Here is a 21,508-nt window from a genome sequence, read left to right as displayed (position 1 = left end):
AGATAACTTTGAGTTACAGTATATCATACTCGACAGTCATATATGCAAGACTACTGTACAAAGACTAAATCTTATTTTTATTCAATAAAACTCAACACCGGTTTCTTTTCCTCTAAATTCTTTTTCCCAAGGACCCATACCGAGCTTTCTTCTTCTCTCCTCTTCACCATTTTCGTTCTTGTTCCCCCTAATCATGCAAATCCTCTCCATCAAGGAATAAAATCTCCTGATTTTTCCTCTTACAAATTAGGGCTTTGTATTCCCAGTCTCTCACCACTCTTGTCGCCGTCCTTTGAGGTCCAGCCACTGCCGCCAGGTGCCGCCACGTTCAACCTAAGGATACTGCCGATTCTGCCCATTATTGTTCAGGTAAATCTCCCTCTCAAATCTCTTGATCTCTCCCCTGTTTTACTATATCTCTTTATTCCTCTCTCTCCCTGTTGGTTTTTGGAATGAGGGAGATGGGCATTCACTGAGTCTTAAACCTATTTGGGTTTTCAGCTCTTTGCTCTTCTGCCATTTCTGTATTATAAAGGTACTATCTCTCTCAACTTTCTTTTGTTTTGTAGGTTTTTTGGTTAACTTTCTATTTGGTTGATATGGAAACTGTGAAGAAAATGGCGTAATCTGAATTTTGGGTTTTGGTGGGCATAATGGGTTTTGAGTTTCATAAGAAAATGTTTAGCTGTCTCTATTGGGATTGGTCAATTTCTTGACATGGTTGGAAAGCATACTATTTAAAAATGGTGGCTGTACATATTGCAAGCAATGATTGTTAAACAAATGAATTTTCCTATTTATTTGTAGTGATCACTTTAATATGGCATACATTTCCATATGTATCGGCTGTAATCTTGAAGCTAACATGATATGCATTATAGGATGACTCTGCTCTTAAAACATGAGCTGATATAATAAATTTGTACCAGTACTGTTAATGAAACTTCATATTGGATCTTGTGGACTTGTGTATATAACGACTGCAAGCATTGTTTGCTAGCTAATGCGGTTCATTAACAATTTCTCAGATGTAATGTCCTGTAGTACTTAAGAATGAAACTTGAGGAACGCCCACACACCAGCCTGCCCCTCTCGTTGCAACCAATATCGGGCATAAACATGCCAAGCAAGCTAGATTTACTATGCAATTTCTACTTCCATTCATACGACCTTAATATCTTATGGGATATTTCTTTCTTTTTTCTCTCAGTTCATATAATTACTGCTAAATTAATTGAACAAAAATTAAGATTACATACCAATAGTACATTCTAATCTGCCATCTTCCAATGAAATGCCATGAATTTGGAAGGTGATTGTATAAAATTAATATTATATAAAATTAATATTATATAAGATTAATATTTCCATGTAGCTGTTAATTTAGAAAAAATATCAATAGAATAAAAAAAATTAAAAAAAAATATTATTAAATTTATAATATTTTATTATTATTTTGACAATTAGATAGATAATCCAATGTGAGAATAAGTTTTGAGTGAAATAACTAAATTTAAAATTGTCATATTATGTAAATTTTACATTTACATTTGTATAATCCAATACTAATACTTTTAGAGTTGCGAGTAATATTACCACTAATCATGTGGTTAGAGATTTTTTTTTTTTTTTTTATATATAAGTAAGAAGTAAAATTTTATTTATATTAATGAAAATAGGAATAGCTCATATACGCAGGGGTATTCAGAATAACACTTAAATAAATTTTAAAAGTGCTAAATTAAAAATAATAAATCATGCACTTTTAGCACAGTGGTTGAAAACTATAGGATCAATTTGTAGAAAAAAATTATGAAGTTTCGGCGTTGTTCGTTCCTTATCTTTAAAGAAAAAAATTTCACAACTTCTTACTATTTATATAATCTTCAAACACCACAAATTTTTTTATTTTTTTTTTATTTTATTAAATATTTAATATATGAATAAAATATGAAAAATGAATAAAAGAATTAAATTAGTTTAAAAAGAATAAATTTAAAAAAAAAATTACAGAAAATATTAAAAAAAATGATGTGTAGAGGTTTTGTCAAGCTTATGTTTATGTTTAGATGTTAAAATGAATTGAGTTAAGTTAAAATAATAAAATATTATTAGAATATTATTTTTTAATTTTATTATTATTTTAAAATTTAAAAAAATAAATTAATTATTATATTTTATGTTAAAATTTAAAAAAATTATAATCAGTTGAAATAAGTTGAAGATGAAACTAAGACTGTATTTAGATATTGAGCCGAACTCAATTGAGTTCTTTATAAATGTAATGAATTAAGTAATAAAGAGAATTATGTGAGATCCATCTAAATTAAGTTTAAAATATATTTAAATGTTAAGATGAGTTTAATATTTTTTATAAAAAATTAAAAAAAATTATAGATCTCACGTATAAAGATGTTTTAAATTGAAAAAAATTATGAATCTCATATATAAGAAGATTTTGAATTGAAATAAATTTAATAATTTAAAAATTAAATATTAAAATATTAAAATTAACTTAAAATTAGACCCACTTAAAAAACAAACCAGCCTAAACCGCTCAACTTTAAAGTTCCTCGCATTACTTTCCAATCATGTGAATAGAGATTGTTACTTACTGTTACTCTGCCGCCCTGAGTGACGGATGGCGTGACGCATATATCATTAAAAAGAATTAAATACATAAACGATGTTTATTAAAATGAGAGGAAAAAATCATCCTGTCATTTTCCTAAAATTGTAGTGCAACTCTCTTTCTATGCAGTAAATTATTAATAGTTTGTTTTTCTCTCTTTAAACTAAATACAAACACTGTTTAGTTCTATGTTATTTAAAGTTTTTATATTTTAATTTCGCGAAACCAAAGTACAATATTTTTTACAACCTTTACATATATTATATTTATTTTAAAAGAAATATATATTTATAAAATGATGATATACTTACTTTCTCATCCATTCGAATAAATTTATTTGAATGCATAAATAATTATCTGCAGAACCTCAAGATAATAGAATATACCTGAACCAAATCCAAAAATTAACTGTACAAAAAAATCATTTTCTAAAAATATAAAATTAAGAATCAGTTTTCAAAATAAAAATCTCGAATCATTTTCTAAAAAGGAAAGTTCAAAGATTGGGTTTTGAGAGAACATTCCCAGCATGTCAAAACCCAATATTTGACTTTCGAAAGAAAAGAATCAAAATGATGCTTAATGTAGAACTGTCTAGTATTTAATTCGCTTTGTTCCTTAGGAATTGAGAAAGATCAATGCCCACATCGAATTATGTTGATTCAAAGTTTAGTGACTCGAATCTTAGGAAAATTAAGAAGACACAGCATAAAATGTGAAGGAAGATATACACTTCTTTCGATTTCATTTCTTTTTTTCTTTTTTGGGTAAAGAACACGGGAACCATCGGTCAAAAAGGAGAGCACCAAACTGAAAGCAATAACATAACCACATTCAGATCCATAAACCAGATTCACTATCTAAAGAACCACTCAAAACAACAAACACACACAGCCCGATCCACCTAAGCCTGAGCTTCTTAGCTCCTCCAGCTACCACCATCACCACCACCTCCCCTCGAGTACTTAGACCCACCGTCGCCGTACCCACGTTCACGGGCACCACCATAGCCACCTCCACCTCCACTACCATAGCCTCCGCCACCGCTACCGTAGCCTCCGCCGCCACGGCTATATCCTCCGCCGCCTTCACGGCGTCCACCACCACCACCACCATAACCTCCACCTCCGCGGCTGTAGCCACCGCCTCCACCACCGCCGTTTCCGCGGGACTGCGCCTCGTTGACTGTGATGTTACGGCCGTCGAGGTTCTGACCGTTCATCCCCTCGATAGCGTCCCTCATGGACTTCTCGTTGCTGAAGGTTACGAATCCGAAGCCCCTAGATCTCCCCGTCTCACGGTCGTTGATAATCTAAGAAACAAAAACAACCAAATCTAATCAGATCCACCGCATGTACGACGAATTAATCAATTACAATTTACAGAAATCGATCGATCTTCGCCTTATTGTAACAAAGCGGAAGATGAACGTACCGATTCGTGTGAGTAATAAAAGAATCAGTTCATAGAGATAGTAACACAGAGAGAATCAAGTAACACAAACAGAGCAGATCAGATCAGATTTGGATCGCAAAGCCGAATCGAGTCAGATCCGATATCTCTGCAACGTCAAACGGACCTTCGATTCGACGATATCGCCATAGGAAGAGAAAGCCCGCTCCAGGGACTGGTCGTCGGTGGCCCAGGCGAGCCCGCCGACGAAGCATCTGTATTCGACTTCTGCAGACATAATAGACAATGAAACCCTAGAACAGGGACGAGAAGGGAAATACAGAGAAAGAATGGGAGAGCACGAGAAATGAAGAGTGCCTTACCCTAGCTTTATATAGATCCGTGGAGGTGTAACTAGGGTTAGTTTGGGCCCTTTGCCCAGTATATTTACTAACTCTAGTTAGATCCAGAACGGTGATTGTTCTGGCGTGTTTGGTTACAGATACCAGTATGTTCGCAGTTGTATTACGAATGCGGAGTTGCCTATTCCCGTACAAAAATCCAATCTTTAGAAAAATTAGATCCGCCGTTAAATAAAATATGACTTTTATCATTTTATATCAAAACGTCTAGTCAGAATATCTCCCAAGCGGTTATAAAATTTCTCCGGTCTATTAATAATTTTGTAAAGATATTGATGTTATTATCCAAATACGACAAAGTTTTCTTTCGAACTGAATTGAAAAAAGTTTCATCCTCGTTATATTTCACAATAAATAAAGCGTCCGTTCCGACCCATCCAAGAAAAAAAGACAGAGATATTAACAGACCACACAATCCTTAAACATTAATGACGAATCTAAAAATTCACGATGCTAAGGAAAAAATGAGTAGAGGTCAACAAACCACACGATCTTTAAAAGTTAAACATTATTTACAAGTCAAAAGACTCGCGGTGCAAAAAAAATATTAGTGTGAAAGTTGACGGTCTATGCAACTCTTAAATACCAATTACGAGTCCCAAAACTTGCAATGCCAAGGAAAAATGGCGCGGAGGTCAATAGACCACACAACCCTTAAATACCAATGATGAGTCTCAATACTAGTGGTGCCAATGAAAAAGGGCGTAGAAGACAACAAACCACGCGATCCTTAAACAACAATGATAAATACAAAGATAAGCCACTCGCAAAGTAAAAAGAATGAGTATTGCGAAATCAAAGCAAAGTATAACATGATAAAAAGTCAAAACTGGCTAAGTGCTAGGACCGCCAAAAGGTGGAGATGGGCAATAACCGTCAAAAGCATCGGGCATGGTGTCCAAACCAAATGAGTCAACAAACTGACGTGAGGATGCATCAGGCTTAAACATCTCAAAGTCTAAGCACCTCAAATCAGTACAGGGATTAACAAGTGCGATCTAAGCCGCAACACGCTAGCTCTATTGATATGAACTCGTAGGAATAGAATCTCTTGAACTCACAATCAATATGAAAACACACTCAAAAAAGTCAAAATCAAGTCAATGGATGGAGAATCTAGACCCGATGAGAACTCGTTTGAAAAACCTAGATTATATTAAAATCTAGATCCGTTGAAGAACCCGTCTCAAGAACTCAGATTACAAAGAGGAACACCACAAAGGTTGTGATTTACCTTTGCTAAGTTCAAAAGTTCAATCAAGAACAAGAGGAATAAACTTAACTCACAAATAAGATTCAATATTGTCTAAAAACTTCAAAAGAGGCTACAAAAAGTATTTAAACCTAAACCTAATTAAAACCCTAACCAAAATAAAGTTTTTTCTTCCAAAAATAATCCTGGATGAATAGTACCACGGCTACTGTAACTCGTAACAGTACCTCATTAAACTCTAGTTCTTAAAAAGTAATTTTCTAAATAAGCTATTGGCCAAAATACAAGGTCTTTCTAAAAATCCTAGTTCATAAGAAATAAGACACATGTGGACCAAGCACCCTCAAACCCACTTATTCTAAACTAATAAAATAAATCATTTAAATGATTTTAATAAATTGAAAGCATTCAATAACAATAGATCCAAACAATAACTCTAAGTTATGTCTCCCACAGCATGTATCAAGTGGATCAAAACTAGTTCTTTTTCTTTAACGTCCATTTTGTGAGTTGGGCTCTTGCTAGTTTCATCCAAAGTGGATTGCACCAATCTTTATTTTACTTCTTTATTTTCTTAGCTTTTGATCTTGTAATTGACTCATCTGGAACTTACAAATGATCTTTAAAACTAGGCTCATTTTGGTTCCCATCATCTATACCCATAACTAATCATTCTGATACGTCAGGGATAAGCCTTATAACGGCCAAGTATTGTGCAAAGTTGATCAATTTATGCTACTCATCCAACATTCTTCACGCCTATATACAGGAGCAATAGATAACCCTTGAATGATCTGATTAAACATTCTTGAGTTATTATCCATCACTTATTGCTGACTTAAGTATCGAAGGTGTTACAGACACACCGTGCTGCATATGTAACGATTTACAAGTTAACAATCAAGACCGATGATGGGACACGTCCTTTATACAATTAATTTATAAATATGATAAATGTCTATTAAACATGAAATAAGCATATTTTCTTTAAAGAAAAAATTATAACTTAAAAAGTATATATTTGTCACATCCTCAAATGACATATGTCAATTTTAAAATGGGTTGAAAGAAATTTTCTTCAACTTAATTTCAAGAAAAACTTTGTTCACCCGAATGATGGAAGTCAAAACTTTAAAAAATAATAAAAAAATAAAAAATAAAAAAAAGAATAGAATATTTATCCTCAAATAGAAATGTTTTAATTTTTGTGAGAGTCATCGACTTAATTATAAATCCGTTCACAAAATATTAAATTTTCAGCCACTCAACAATTTTTTAAATGATACGACGATAGTAAACTATCTAATATCTTTCGGACTTTACAACATTATTCTAAATCCCAACAACAATAGAACAATCATAATAAAAAAAGAAATATTAGAAGCAACTGAGCTTATTTGAGTGGATTTTAAATTTAAGCTTAAGCTAACATCTAAATACACAATTTCTAAATTAGTAAACATCACTAAACTTAAGATATTTTTATATGAGATATTTACAATATTTTTCAACTCAACACATCTTTATACGCGAAATCTATAACTTTTTTTAATTTTTTATAAATATATCTAAACCTATATTAACATTCAAACACATTTAAATTCATTTTAAGTGAGTCTCATAAAACTCACTCTACCATCTCAATTCACTACTATTTATATAAAATTTAACTTATTTTAACTTGACTCTTCTTAACATTCAAATGCTTCTTCAAAAAATAATGCCTTTGAATATATCAATCATCCTTTTCACTCCATAAAATGATGATGACTATTTAACCACCATATAATAATTAGTGTCCTCGTGTTAGAGTGACTTCATGATAATCACGAGCTTACAAGAGCTTAATATAACTCGGAACGGATAACTGTTTGTTGAGGGAAAAAAAAAAATTTCCAAGACTTGTAATTCCTCAACAGTTTGAGAGGTGTCGTTTAGATTCAGATATGAATTGAGATGGATTGTAAATAGTAATAAAATAAGTTATGAATAATAATAAAATTTATGAGTTAAAATTAATAAATAATAGTAAAATAAGTTAAGATGAATTGAGATGAATTACAAATACAAACCGAACCTTAAGTACGGGAGAAAAAGAAATTTCCCTATCGGGGAATTAGGACCGGATAATGGGAGCAAGAGTGCGTTAAGGATAGTATTGTATCTGTAACCAAACACGGGTTGGAGAGAGAGTCAATGCAGTGCTGCAGCGGGCAATCTGTCGTGGACAAACCGTAGTTAACAAAAAAAGAAAAAAAAAAAAAAAAAAAGGAAGCGACCAAGAAGGTTATGTAGTAGGGTCCACATCGGTCCCTTCCCGTGACTTTATTGAGTAGGACCCATATCTGTCCCTGAAAATATCTCACATAAATGTGTTAAAAATATCTGACGTCTGTAAAAGTACATCTCTGCCCCTCATCATACCTCAGAAATATTCTATGTAAGATACCCTTTCGTTTGATATGGGAGCAATTACCGCTTTCGGAATGTGATATGAATGGACCGCCAGTAGAGATTAGTCATCGTGGGCTTGCTTCAAACGAATAAGAAATTGTTGGTAGTCTTGGTCTTGGGCCGGATGGTAATATTAGATACAGTTGGATATATGCGTGGTGTAATTTTTTTTAAATGAAATTTATTATTAAAAAATTAATTTTTTATGTGATTTTTATATTTATTTTATTTTCAAAAAAAGTATATCGTACTTGCACATTCTATAGTAAAAATATCATTTCTCTAATCCATACATAATATTCTCTCTTTTTTCCTTTAGGAAATTCATTAGAAAAAAAAAAATCCGGTATATGTGCTTTTTCATTCTCTAGTTTTAGATTGAACAACTTAGGGTTCGTTTGAATAGTGAGATGAAATGAGATGAGATAAGATAAGATAATTTTATATGAATTGAATAAAATATTATTATAATATTATTTTTTAATATATTATTATTTTGAGATTTGAAAAAATTAAATTGGTCATTATATTCTATATAAAAATTTGTAAAAGTTATAATGATGAGATGAGATGAAGTGAGATGATTTCTGAATCCAAACGAACCCTAATTCTAGATCTCATAACCTTCCAAGCAAACATCTTTTGAGACTGTAATTATTTAGTTTTTTCTCTTTTAGAAAGGCCTTTAATTATATGTTCCCAATGAGACCATGGTTAGCAGAGAGCCTACCTTAGATTAAGATCTTTATAAATTTTTAATCTTAAATATTTTTTATAATTTAGAGAGATAGAAATAATCTATGAAACTTATGATATTAAATGTTTCTTGTAGACAATATGTACATAATATGATACACAGTGAGATTCATATATTTCATTTGTATCTCTTTAAATTATAGAAAAAAATAAAAATCTGATGGGCCTGAATATTTGAGGCGGCCGATCCAGTCCAGTCCAACAACAAGACTGCAAAGTCCATTTCAACGTGCGTATCTGACGCCATCTGTGGGTTTTTACAGGGGTTTTAGCATTTTAGGGTTCGATTCGAAGTGAGACTCAGAAAGAGAGAGATATGGCTACTTCCATGGCTATTGGAAGGTCCTCACGACTGTTTGCGTTGTGCAGAGCAGCATCGAAGAATTATTCGTTTTCTTCGTCGACGAGAAGATTTTCAGTGCCACTGCGTCCTTCCAGTTTCGTCCCTCTTCGGACTCCAATCTCCCCTCCTCTTCATCCAAGGTTCTACTCTTGTCCTGGATCTTCTTCTTCTATCTCTTCTCTGTGATCTGATACTAGTGTTTAATCCGCTCTGAATTCGACTGGCTTTGAAAGGTTGGTCCGACGAGAGCTGAGCTCTCTTCAACCCGTCCACTCCGCAATCGCTTCCGCCTGCCTGGTCTCGAAGCTCCCAAGCGAAGCCATCACCTCTACTGAAGGTATCTCGCTCCCTCTGTCTCTTTAAAAGCATTATGTTAATGTATATGCGTTTCGTATCTGGCAATTATCCTGTTGCTAGTGAGCTCTTCGACTGCTCTGCAACTTTTTTTGGTGGTGAGCATTGTCTACAATCCGGTAATGATAGAACTTGATTGATGTATCAGCACACACTATAGGTTTTTTTGGTGGTGAGCATTGTCTACAATCCGGTAATGATAGAACTTGATTGATGTATCAGCACACACTATAGGGTAGATAGAACTTGATTGATGTATCAGCACACACTATAGGGTAGTGTTCAATGACAGTGCTTTAACCAAGTCATTCAGAAGACAGTTATGATACTTAATAATATTAATACTTCAAGATGATCAGTAATTTATCATAAACGTAATTAGTTGCAATAAGCATCTATCTTGCTAAGTATCTCTACTTTGTCAATTAACTTTTGGGTGGCGGCGGCTAAATAATTATATGGAAATCAAGGGTCGTTCCTCATAATTTCAGCTGCCATGGCAATATAGCATCTGCAGGCAAGTTAGTGTTCATTGTTTTTACATCTCCATGTATCTCATTTAGAGATCCAAAGTCGAGCTTCTATGGATGTGAGGGAAATAAAAGTGCTAATATCTAATGAAACCTTAAGAAGGAAGCCAGTTCAATTTTCTTTTTCTGTTGTCCTTATACACTCCAAGAGCCGGACAGCATTGGGTTTTAGAAAGCCCGATGAGGGAAGAAAAGTTCTCAAATAACACCTTGATCGTCAAATCCCTTGTCATCAAATATCAAAGTGAATATGGCACAATGCTACGTTTCAGTGATCTACAGATAGACCCTGGAGCCCATATGCTGAAGGAAGAACTGCATATGGCCCTCACGACAAATAGTAGATTGTTACATTAAGGACCTCCAAGGGTGGTGGCTTGATGGTTCTTGGGTTACTTCCAAGTGTTTGACATGTACTAAGTTCTAGGTTCCAATCCGAATATGGATTCACTACCCAACTTGAGAGAGTGCCTGTGGCTTCCTGCCATCTAGCCCCCTCTTGTCCAGTTTCCAATGAGTAGGATGTTTCATCGTCTTTTTTCCTTTTCTTTGTTTAGGGGGCATAAAAAAATGTGGCTTGAATTATAATTTATTGCTGTGTAACATTGCCTGGAAAAGAGCAAAGATGAAAAGAGTGGGAACTAGGAACTAACAGATAAAATCTTTGCGTGGTAAAAAAGAAAAAAAGGGTATTCATTTCTTCCTTGTTCCCTCTCCCTCTCCCTCTCCTTCTAATGGGAAAAGGGATATGTAGCATTAAGTAAAGATTGAAATATTTGTATTTTTAGGTTCGTAAAAAAAGTATTGATTGTTGCCATTAGAAGCAAATTCGTAACATTTGTTTTCTTCCCTGTCTTGATGACAGGTAGATTTGTGAACTATCTCAGTCCCATCTAGTACTGAGTGGATGCCCAGATCAAAGTTTGTTCTGATTTTTATCATTGCCTGATCAGTTCTTTTCCAGAGTTGGAGTTTCGGTCTTCCAGGCTTAATTGCCAAACATGCTTTTTAACGTTCTTTTACTGAAAATAGCAAACATGGAGCTGTTTCCTGAAATTCTCCCCACTTTGCTATATGATAAATCTGATACAACTTTCATGAGTGCATCTGTGTTTTTTCCTGTTGCTTTCAATTATAACGTCATTAAATCATTTGAGGGAATAAATGACTGAGTTGGATAAATCCATTTTGTGAAACGATGTCTCTCTTGCAAGTGTAGTTTTGGGAAAGGAATTATTAAGTCACATTTTGGTTTTTTCAAGAAACTAAAGTTGGAAATTGCTCTTTGTGGAAGACGCCAAGATGCTGTTCACTCACTCTCTCTCTCTCTCTGCAGCACTGTTCATAGAAGAGATTAACTTTAAACCGGTCGGGTGTTGTTCTCGTTTTACAGCCTTCAATAAAATGTGGACACGTAAGAGACTCACGTAAGAGACTCATAAGACTTATGGTAGGTGCGAACGTTTCCTTCTTCCTTCTTCCCCAGTCCTCCCCTCCCTCTCCCTTGTCCTTTCTCTCCTCTCTCTCCTCTCTCTCCCCCGTCTTCCAGAGTCTCTCTCTCCTCTCCTCTCTTCTCCTCTGTCGAACACATTTCAAACCCATCTCTGTCAATAGATTTTGAACTCATCTCTTTCAAAAGATTTTGAACTCATTTAAGCAGATTTCTAACAGAGATTTCGAACAAACCCATCTTCCTCATCTGGATTGGAACCACTCAAGATATTTTAGCAAGTACCTCTTTTATCTTCATTGAAATTTTCTGCCAGGATGAAACTCTTCATAAAAGTTTCTTCATTGTAATCCATATTGAAATTTTATCATCTTCACTTATAGTGAATATTTTAAACTATTCAGTAAGAGCGGACACCATATGGAAAGTATTTTCTTGTCTTCACTTGTTGATGGAGTATTTTAGTGAGAGAGAGGGTGTGACGAGGGGGCTTCGATGCAGACTTTCGAGGCAGAGAGATATAGTATTTTAGTGTGTGAGAGAGAGAGAGTGGAGGGAGAAAGGTTCGAGTCTCTGCTTGACGAGGAGGGAGACAAGGGGGGAGAGGAGATTGGGTTGGGCGGGAGAAGAAGACGAAAGTAATTAAAAATTAATGCTCTGCATGCAATTGTATCATTAATTTGGTTAGAATCCCTACGTGTTTTTTTATTATTGGTTTGGTGTAAAATAGTGAAAGTCACCCGTCCGGTTTCTAGCGCTTCCCTTCATAGAATCATAGGTGTACAATTAGCTTATTAAAATAGATAGGTTAATAAAGCCCGTCTCCAACTGTATAAGATTGGATAGGTCTCAGCCCAATTTCAACTGGATTGCTGGCTATGGGCCATTGGTCACCACAATTTTATAAAAAAAAAACACACATTTGGTTTGATGGGAAATCAATCTCTCTCTCTCTCTCTCATGCCTTTATCCTATTATCCTTTTAAGCGTGCTCGCTTGATCAGATCTCTAATCTCGTCAAAGTCAAATAAAATGGTAAGTTTTTGCCAATAAGGAAAGTCATATTATCATGTGCGTATTTAAAAGTATTTATTTGATAAATTTATACATAAGGGAAGTCAGAACGATTGCAACAGTACAGCAGAAGCCAGAAGGTAGAAAAAAAAATTAGGAACTTTCCAAGGGTTTGCATCATCGACAAATTTGACCAAGTATGATTACATCTTTTTAGAATGCATCTCAAACATAGTGGCGCCTCACTGTTATCTTCTTTTGTTGACAAACATCTCTACATCAATTCAACATAGCAAGCCATCCATATATTTTCCCTCTTAGAAAAAAAAAATATATATATATATATATATCTTTTTCCCCATTATTATTATTATTATTATTATTATTTTACATAGCATTGTAGAAAATATTTTTTTATTATTATTGATGTTATTGAAATGTATATCTTATGTTATCAGTTCGATTTTTATGATAAATAGTGTTTTTATTATAATATATAAAAAAAAAAAAAAAAAAAAGTGTTGGTATGAGTTTGCAATAAATTATATGGCCCAAACTACTTGGGTTTATAAAGATCTGTATGGAATATGTCTTCAAGGGACATACTTTTTCAACAGTTGTATCATTAAAATTCACGCAACTGAGAAACCATTTATTGGTTGATAAACTAATTTTCTAGTCTACTCTAAAATAGGTTTTTTAAACTCCACTGCCAAATTGGATAATTTCTTCTCTCTCTCTCTCTCTCTCTCTCTCAAATAAATATATACTTCTTGGATTATTCCAAATAATTGACTAAGACGGTACATGGAGATCCATTCACATAAGCAAGCTAACAATAATTCTTTCTTAAAAAATAAGTCGTCCACCAAAAGCATGAAATTGATTGCACGGTATCAATATAATATCCCACCAGAGTTCTACCCTTTCTAAAACATATTCATACAGACATTATTTTTTTTGATGTGTTATGTTAGCTGTATTGTGTCATCCGACATGTTCCCACGACAAGACTCATGATTCGTGCCAACTTTGCAGACCTTCTACGCCTAACCCAATCCTTTTGATTGATCCAGAACTAGCTCGTGGTTATTGCCATTTGTATCAGTCGTTGTCTCTTTGTCCTCTTGATCATGTTTGTTGAATGAATGAGTAATTCACACATATGACATATCTATGACACTTCGCAGTTAAGGAATATTGGGGTCTCACGAAAAGAAAATAGAAGAAAAATATTGTACTTCTCCATATAAAGTTCTCTGAATAAAAACACCAACATGATCAGTATTTCCATAACTCGTTTCCAATAATTATATTCACTGCATCCCACGAACTTTTGTATTATATCATAATAGTAAAAGTTGTAAGGCCCAATTCCTCAAAAATATTAAATTAAGGATTTTGCTATACATCAGTCACTATTCATCCTCATATTCTACACCTGATAGTTTTTTTTTTTTTTTTATAGGGCTTGGGATGTGTGGTAGTGAATAGTAACTGATAAGAAGAATTATTCTTAAATTAATAGTAGATGCTATTAGGACCAAGAGTAGTAAATCATAGATCCCTCCTTTGGCCCCTGAATTTTTTGTGGTGGTTAGTGTCTTTTTATGATCAGTCTTTATGTTATTAAAAATAGTATTTATCTTGCTCAAGCAAGGAGGGTACGTAAGAAAAACATACATCTATCATTTAATATTTATATTGTACTTAATGTCTTTCCCACTTTTCAAATATTTTAACTACAACTTTACTTGCAGTTGCTTCTGTCCCTGATTTGTTCCAAATTGCAGTTTTAAACATAATTGTTAAAAAAACAAATTAATATAGAATTCAACTAAAAAAAATTTAAAAATCACTTTTTAATAATAAATATTTTTTTTTCAATAAACAATACTCAAACACAATACAATTAGAAAAATGATAAGAGTAACTACTGCTTAACAATTTGTTTACAAAACTATAGATTAAAATAGTATATTTTTTGAAATTTCAGTTTGACTTTCGTTTTGATTTGATGGATTTAAATATTATTAAGAATAATAAATGGATGGTAATTCCGTTTTAAGGTATTAGTTCTCTTAAAATTATGGCTAACATTGAAAAAAAATAAGTTTGGAGGCAGTTGGAGCAGCCGAATCTTTTTAAAGCACACCTCGTATTTTCCGTGGGAAAACAAGCAAAAAATATAAAAATTTAACACAACAAAATAATGTTTAAATTTTCTATAATTATTTTATGGGGTGGTAGCCGACAATGCAGCCGACATTCAGACCCCGAGAGAGAGAGAGAGAGAGAATGGTAAACATACGCCACGCTACGATCCGCAGCAAGTGGTGGTTGAATGACTTATTTATAATTTAGAGAGGAAAAAAAAAAAAAAAAAAAAGATGAAGGAGAAGGAGGAGGAGGAGGAGGAGGAGAAGAAGAAATGCACCTCCGACGGATAGAGAAGGACTCGGTCCACCTCGATCCACGCCCACTTCATATAACGCGTCATTTATTTTACTTATTTTTGCACTAATCTGCAAAGGATAATGATATATTACCCTTTATTTTTTATTATTTTATTATTTATTTTTTTTCTTTTATTTGTTTGAATTTAGATTAAAAATCTCATAACATACATTGTTGTATAATTTAAAAATAAATAAATTGAATTAACTAACGTAATTACATAATTTGATTAAGAATAAATTAAATTTTATAAAAATTGACATTCTTTAACTATTTGAATCAATTTTTAAAAATTGAATTTATTTTTTAATTAAATTACATAATTAGTTAGTTGATTGAATTTATTTTCTTTTAAATTATGATCATATTCTGAGATTTGTAACTCATATTCAAATAGCAAAAGGAAATAAAAATAGCTGAATAATAAAATAGCATTAAATGAGATATAAGAGTATGATTATTCATCTTCAAAAGTCACAAGCAGCGCTACTGTTTTTCTCATTTCCCAATCAATATTCAAACCACAAAAATTAAAAACAGACAAAATGTCAATGCTCCATTTGAATTTGAGTTAGACAAAATTTGGAAGAAAAATCGACACCACCCATCAATCTTTAAATTTAATTTTTAAAAATTAAAAGATAATCTAAAAATGATAAAAATGTCATATCTAACATAATAGATCAAAAATAAGACAGTTTGAAATATTTTAATTTCTACTAAATTTTATTATTTTTAATCATGCATATTATATGAAATATTTTAACTGACTTTATATATTTATTACTTAAATACGCAATCACTTGAAATATGTTGAGTGACAAATGTGAATAAAAGCATCAAATTCTATGGTAAATAGCATCATTCACAATAAAGAACCTCTTGCTAGTATTTTTCAAAGTAGTTGCATTTTTTTTTCCGATCTCTGAAAAGGAATTATTAGGATATCGTTTTGCAATCATAAATACTTTTAGATACTTTGAAAAAGATGGGAAAAATAAACACGTGGCAACAGTAGTGCCCACTTGTAATGTTGTTGCGACCTTTTATTAATGTTTTATTTGTTAACGTTGTTGGAACCTTCACCAGAAGAAGGGGGAGTGATGCATTGTTCCAGACACAGACACAGTGTTTTGAGTCTTTGACCACTAAATGCAGTTGACTCTCCTCCACCACAATCCTCTTCTCTTCTATTTTCTTCAGGAGACACCAAGGCAGGTTTTTCATAAATATATATTAAATAATTTCATAAAGTTTTTTTCAGAAGAACCAAATCTTAGATCTTATTAGATTTTGAAATTTTTTTGGCCTGCTTTTAGTATGGTAATTATCTTGTCAGCACTTCCAAAATGACATAGATTTAAACATCCTTACTCATTACAAAAATAAATTCACTAATAATAATTTTTTAATCATTAAAAAAATTATAAAAATTATAAATATATACATGTATAGGAATGATCACATTTGATAGACATATTTAAAAATTTCCCCTCACTTATAAGAAAGAGGCTGAACCAGGACCACATTAATCAAGCCACCTTTCTGTCTCTTTAACCTCTAAGGTTGTTTTGGATGTTGAAGTGAGTTGAGTTGAATTGAGATGATAAAATATTGTTAGAATATTATTTATTATTATTATTATTATTTTAAGATTTAAAAAAGTTGAATTATTTATTATATTTTGTGCTGAAATTTGAAAAAGTTGTAATGATGAGTTGAGATGAGTTGAGGATCCAAACGAAGCCTAACTCTCTGAAAACAGCAGTAGTAATTTTCCTTTTTGTTTTTTTTTATAAAAAAAATGTTCAACAAAAGTGATGGTGAAATAAAAGGATAATGATAGATTTACTACTCTTTTACTACCATTTTATTACTCTACAGTATATTTAAAATTTTTATTTTATTATTTTATTTTAAATATTTTTTTAACATCCTTAATCATTAAGAAAAAATTAAAAAAATTATACAACTTCACTAATAGTCACTCTTCAACCATTAAGTAACAAATTTTAAAAAATAAAAAATAAAATAAAATAAATAGTAAATAAGTAGGATAATGATAAAGTTACTACATTTCTACAACTCATTTAATACTTTTTTTGTATTTTACTTGTATTTGTATTTTTTATTTTATTTAATGATTAAGAAAGTAGTTATTAATAAAATTGTATATTTTTTAATTTTTTCTTAAAGATTAAAAATGGTAAAAAAATACTTAAAAGAAAATGATAAAAAATATAAAATATAAAATATAATATAAGTAATAAATAGGTAGTAAGATGATAGTAATCATCTCACTATCCAAATAAGAGAAAAGCTTGTATGCCGTCTAAAATGTACCGCTCTAGTGTGTTGCTGCAAAAAATATATATATTTTTATTTAGTGATTAAGAAATTGATTTTAAGTGTATTGGTATATTTTTCTTATTTTTTAAAAATATTTAAATATATTAAAAAATATGAAAAAAAAAACTAAAAACAAGAAGCGATGCAGAGTAGCACCGCTCATCCAAATAAATAATAAAAAGTAAGGTAGTGATAGAGTTACTACATTTTTACTACTTATTTATTACTTATAATGTATTTTTTTATTATTATTTTTTAAATATTTTTTTAACATCCTTAATTGTTAAGAAAAGATTAAAAAATATATAATTTTATTAATATTTACTTTCTTAATTATTAAGTAAAATTAAAAAAAATTAAATACAAATAAAATAGTAAATAAATAATAAAAATGTAGTAGTGCTATCATTTTCTTAAGAAGTAATAAGTTTATTATTATTTTTTATAAAATTAATGCAGCAGACAAATTCAGAATCTCGCTTGCGTGTTACTTTCGAGCCTCGAATGGGGGGAACGCATAAGAGTTAAGAGTGTGTTTGGATATTGAAATGGATTGAGTTGAGTTGAGATGATAAAATATTATTAAAATATTATTTTTAATATTATTATTATTTTAAAATTTGAAAAAGTTGAATTATTTATTATATTTTATATTAAAATTTAAAAAAATTATAATAATAAATTGAGATGAATTGAGAGTAATTAAAAATTCAAATAAAGTCTTAAATGTGCTCGCAAAGAAACACAATTTAGATTGACACTGACAGTATTTTGACAGTGACAAGAGCCCAGTGAATCAGATTTTAAATTTTTTGTTCCCTACTTTGACCAATTTTAATTATTTTTTACACTAGCAGTATTTCAAATATTAAACTCATCTTTTTAGGTTTTAAAAAAAAAAACTCATTTTAAAATAAATATATTTAAAAAATGATATTTATAACTTGTTTAAATTTTGTGCATTCATTTTAAAAATGATGGATAAATCTGAAATTTATATATTTTTTTAATAATAAATCTTATTTTTGTAAAGAAAGTGCACTAAATTTATACACTATTAGACTTATTTAGATAGAGAAATAATATCATCTTATCTCATCTCATAATTATAATTTTTTTAAATTTTTATATAAAATATAATAAATAATTTAATTTTTTAAATTTTAAAATAATAATATTAAAAATAATATATAAAATTTTATTCAACTCACAAAAAATATCACATCTCATCGTTTAATATTATTGTATGTATTTTATCGTATATCATAATTTGGCCAAGCTAGATGGAGCAGGGAACTAGCAGCTAAGAAAATTTATTTATTGCAATTGAAGGCCTAATTAAGGTGAATGAAAAGACAGGTGTGCGGATCAACCATATCCCTAAGTCCTATTATCGCTATCTCTCCCTTTTCCCTCAATAAGTCGCCTCCCTCAAAAGGGTTTGGCTTTAGTTCTCCTTACCTCGTCCTTTCCTCCCTCATCCCTCCTCTCTAGTTTTGTTTTGTTTTGTTTTTTTTTTTTTTTTTTTTTTTTTTTTTTTTTTTTTTTTTTAATTTTTTTTTTTAATTTTGTTAATCTTATTTATTTTTTGTTCACAATAGGGAGAAATGCAGATGTTCATCTCTCATCCCTTCTACCACACGCCCCACTATAAGATTCTCAAAGCATTGATCCTTCAAACAGACGAAGAATCTTGTTGAATAGACAGAGCAGCGCATGAGCCACACGCTCGACTCAAAGTACGCACGTGACATCCATGCGTTACCATAAAAGAAGCTCTATCGCCACTACGCACGACTTTTTTGGGACCATGACCATTTGTTTCTTTAAACTTGACATTCTGCCATACTTGCAGGAGGCAGTCCCTCACGCGCCACCACATTATCAGTGTTTGTATTTTTTATTTCCTCTAAGGTTGAAAATCGGATCTATAACTTTCTAAGCTGTAAGTCGCTATTTTCTCATGTATCTTTTCGTTTTCTGTTATTTCCTTTATTTTTAGGTTAAAAAAAAAATATATAATCTCTTGGATTTTGTCTATAGAGTGTGTCCTATACTCCGTCTTTAACAGAATGTGTGGTTATTTAATTCTATTTTAGGACAGACTATGAGGTTTGTTAAAACTATATTAGGATAAAATGTTGTCTCTCAGACAGTTTGTCTATAAAGAGATACAATAATAGACTAGATCATGTCAATCACAAAAAAATTTACATATTAAGAAGTCTTAAGAGCAGTAATTAGCTTACGTTTTATATGTCTCGTGTCAAAATTATAATATTTTTTTATGAATTAATAGAATTTATTCTACCTCAAAAGAAGGGAAAAAAAAAAAAAAAAAGCAGACAGACGTGCGGACCCAGCTGTTTTCAAGTTTGAGTATTAAAACTCAAAGCTGTCAAAATCGAAGAACATAGCGTTTGGTAACGGTTGGGAACCTAATATGCTTTATATCACACAAAAAGATTGTTGCTTTCATTCTATCTTTTTATATAAAGTTTCCAATAGTATATTTTAAGTAGTTTATTTTTAATATATTCTAATTTAATTAATCATTTTACGTGGTTTGTGCAGGAAAAAAAAAAAAACTGTATAAATGTATATCCCCAATAATAATTCTAACTTTGCATTTTAAAAAAGTAGAGTTTTGTGGGAAGACGAGAGGTAAATGATTTATTTCTTCGTGGTTAATTAATAGAGGAAAAGTCCATATTTAAGGGACTTTGGTCTTATTCACAGCACTCAACAGTCAAAATGAATGAAACCAGATATTAGAATTGAATAGATATTGCAAAGCCAGCTCAAAACCATGAAGCTTCACGTATCATTTAATTCTCTATACAGATAAATGATAATGGATATAAATGTCATCCTCGCAAATTCATATCTGAAAACGGCACCCATGCCTTACTCATTATTACTATTTTTTTTTTTTTTGAATCATCATTATTACGATTTTGGAGTTGTAAAGATGTTCACAAATTCATAGGACCTTCCGGAAGGAAAAAAACAAAGCATACAAAGGAACAATTATTCTATTCAAAATTCGTGTTTAGATACGCTACTGTATGATCCATTATAGTTAAAAAAAATATAAATATTTTTTAATGCTAGCTTATATAGTAAGTTTTTGAATAGGCGATATGTTCGATGTATTGATAAATAAGCTCGTAAATAGATTTTTTTTCACAATTATTCGCCATGAAGGACTTGAGAAATCTACTTCATACATTTCTTCATCCTCAATACCAATTACGCTATGAGTGGGATTAATTGAATAGTGATAGATGCTGTTGTTGGTTTTGTGGATCTTGGTTTTGTTTGTTGGATTTGTGAATTTTGGTTTTGTTGGAGTGTCATATGATGATTTGACTCGACAAGAATATGTTACGATATTTTGGTGGATTTTTTAGAAGGTTTGAGCTATGGAGCGCAAGCTTGGGCCAATATAGGGGTTCGAGAGCAAGGAATTTTTTTTTTGGCATTGTTTACAGTCAGAAAAAGCGTCTGGCAAAAAGTTTACTTGACGTTCGTGCGATAGGTGGTTTTATTGAAGCTTAAGTAGAGAGTTCGCTCGAGCCTCACTCGACATGTAGCTCGAGCGAGAATCAAATATAGATATTGCTTGAGGCGTGATCGACACTCTATTCAAGCGAATAATGTAGAAAATTAAAAATTAGAGTTTCTGTCGTATGACACTTTAAATATGTACTTAATAAACAATTTAATACGTCACAAGTATTTTGAATAGTGAGATTTTGCCTCAATTTGTATTTTGTAAATTCTCAGAGTAATAAAATCATCTACAGTTATATAGACGTAGGCATATTGCCGAACAATATTAATTTTGTGTCAGGTGATCGATCTGTATGTATTTACTTTCACTTATTTGCCATCGTTGTTGTTTTCACAACTGATGTTATTTCATAGTTTGATAAAAGCTTGATCTATTTAGGGTTGTTTCGTTAGTGTATATATATATATATATATATATATATATATATATATATAAGAAACCTTATAAATTGTCTATGGTCAATAATTAAGAAAGTCAAGAAACACTTATTTTTATTTTAAAAAATATATATTATATTCTAATAAATAATATTTAAAAAATTAGAAATAAAATAACAACAATGATA

The 21,508-nt window shown here is 31.3% G+C and overlaps 2 protein-coding genes and 2 long non-coding RNA genes across 4 annotated transcripts; 3 read left to right on the top strand and 1 right to left on the bottom strand.

Annotated features, from left to right (window-relative positions):
• The first annotated feature begins 146 nt into the window (after nucleotides 1–146).
• LOC121255839 lies at nucleotides 147–1,179 on the top strand. The gene is made up of 3 exons (XR_005938861.1): nucleotides 147–369; nucleotides 502–535; nucleotides 1,029–1,179. It is a non-coding gene; the product is annotated as an uncharacterized LOC121255839 (long non-coding RNA).
• Nucleotides 1,180–3,348: 2,169 nt separating this feature from the next.
• Nucleotides 3,349–4,396, bottom strand: LOC121255689 (glycine-rich RNA-binding protein-like). Its single transcript, XM_041156170.1, has 2 exons — nucleotides 4,212–4,396; nucleotides 3,349–3,944 (listed from the first exon to the last, which is right to left on the bottom strand). The coding sequence occupies exons 1-2, from the start codon at nucleotides 4,320–4,322 to the stop codon at nucleotides 3,552–3,554; spliced, it is 504 nt and encodes a 167-aa protein (XP_041012104.1). The 5' UTR covers nucleotides 4,323–4,396; the 3' UTR covers nucleotides 3,349–3,551.
• A 4,682-nt stretch (nucleotides 4,397–9,078) lies between these two features.
• On the top strand, nucleotides 9,079–11,389 carry LOC121256609. The gene is made up of 3 exons (XM_041157451.1): nucleotides 9,079–9,352; nucleotides 9,446–9,549; nucleotides 10,962–11,389. Exons 1-3 carry the CDS (start codon nucleotides 9,186–9,188, stop codon nucleotides 10,991–10,993), a joined length of 303 nt encoding a protein of 100 aa, XP_041013385.1. The 5' UTR covers nucleotides 9,079–9,185; the 3' UTR covers nucleotides 10,994–11,389.
• Nucleotides 9,556–9,885, top strand: LOC121256610. The gene is made up of 2 exons (XR_005939033.1): nucleotides 9,556–9,726; nucleotides 9,841–9,885. It is a non-coding gene; the product is annotated as an uncharacterized LOC121256610 (long non-coding RNA).
• Nucleotides 11,390–21,508: the final 10,119 nt, after the last annotated feature.

Source organism: Juglans microcarpa x Juglans regia, chromosome 3D (assembly GCF_004785595.1).
Source record: "Juglans microcarpa x Juglans regia isolate MS1-56 chromosome 3D, Jm3101_v1.0, whole genome shotgun sequence".
Classification (NCBI taxonomy): Eukaryota; Viridiplantae; Streptophyta; class Magnoliopsida; order Fagales; family Juglandaceae; genus Juglans; species Juglans microcarpa x Juglans regia.
Note: the sequence above shows the minus strand (reverse complement) of the source record. Positions and strands in the feature narration are given on the sequence as shown.

Excerpts from the sequence above, each read along its gene's own strand:
- LOC121255689 (XM_041156170.1), bottom strand. The coding sequence starts at position 4,322 with ATGTCTGCAGAAGTCGAATACAGATGCTTCGTCGGCGGGCTCGCCTGG. Across the intron at positions 3,945-4,211 it reads GCGATATCGTCGAATCGAAG|ATTATCAACGACCGTGAGAC; the intron begins GTCCGTTTGACG and ends TTTGTTTCTTAG.
- LOC121256609 (XM_041157451.1), top strand. The coding sequence starts at position 9,186 with ATGGCTACTTCCATGGCTATTGGAAGGTCCTCACGACTGTTTGCGTTG. Across the intron at positions 9,353-9,445 it reads TCCCCTCCTCTTCATCCAAG|GTTGGTCCGACGAGAGCTGA; the intron begins GTTCTACTCTTG and ends TGGCTTTGAAAG. Across the intron at positions 9,550-10,961 it reads AGCCATCACCTCTACTGAAG|GTAGATTTGTGAACTATCTC; the intron begins GTATCTCGCTCC and ends TCTTGATGACAG.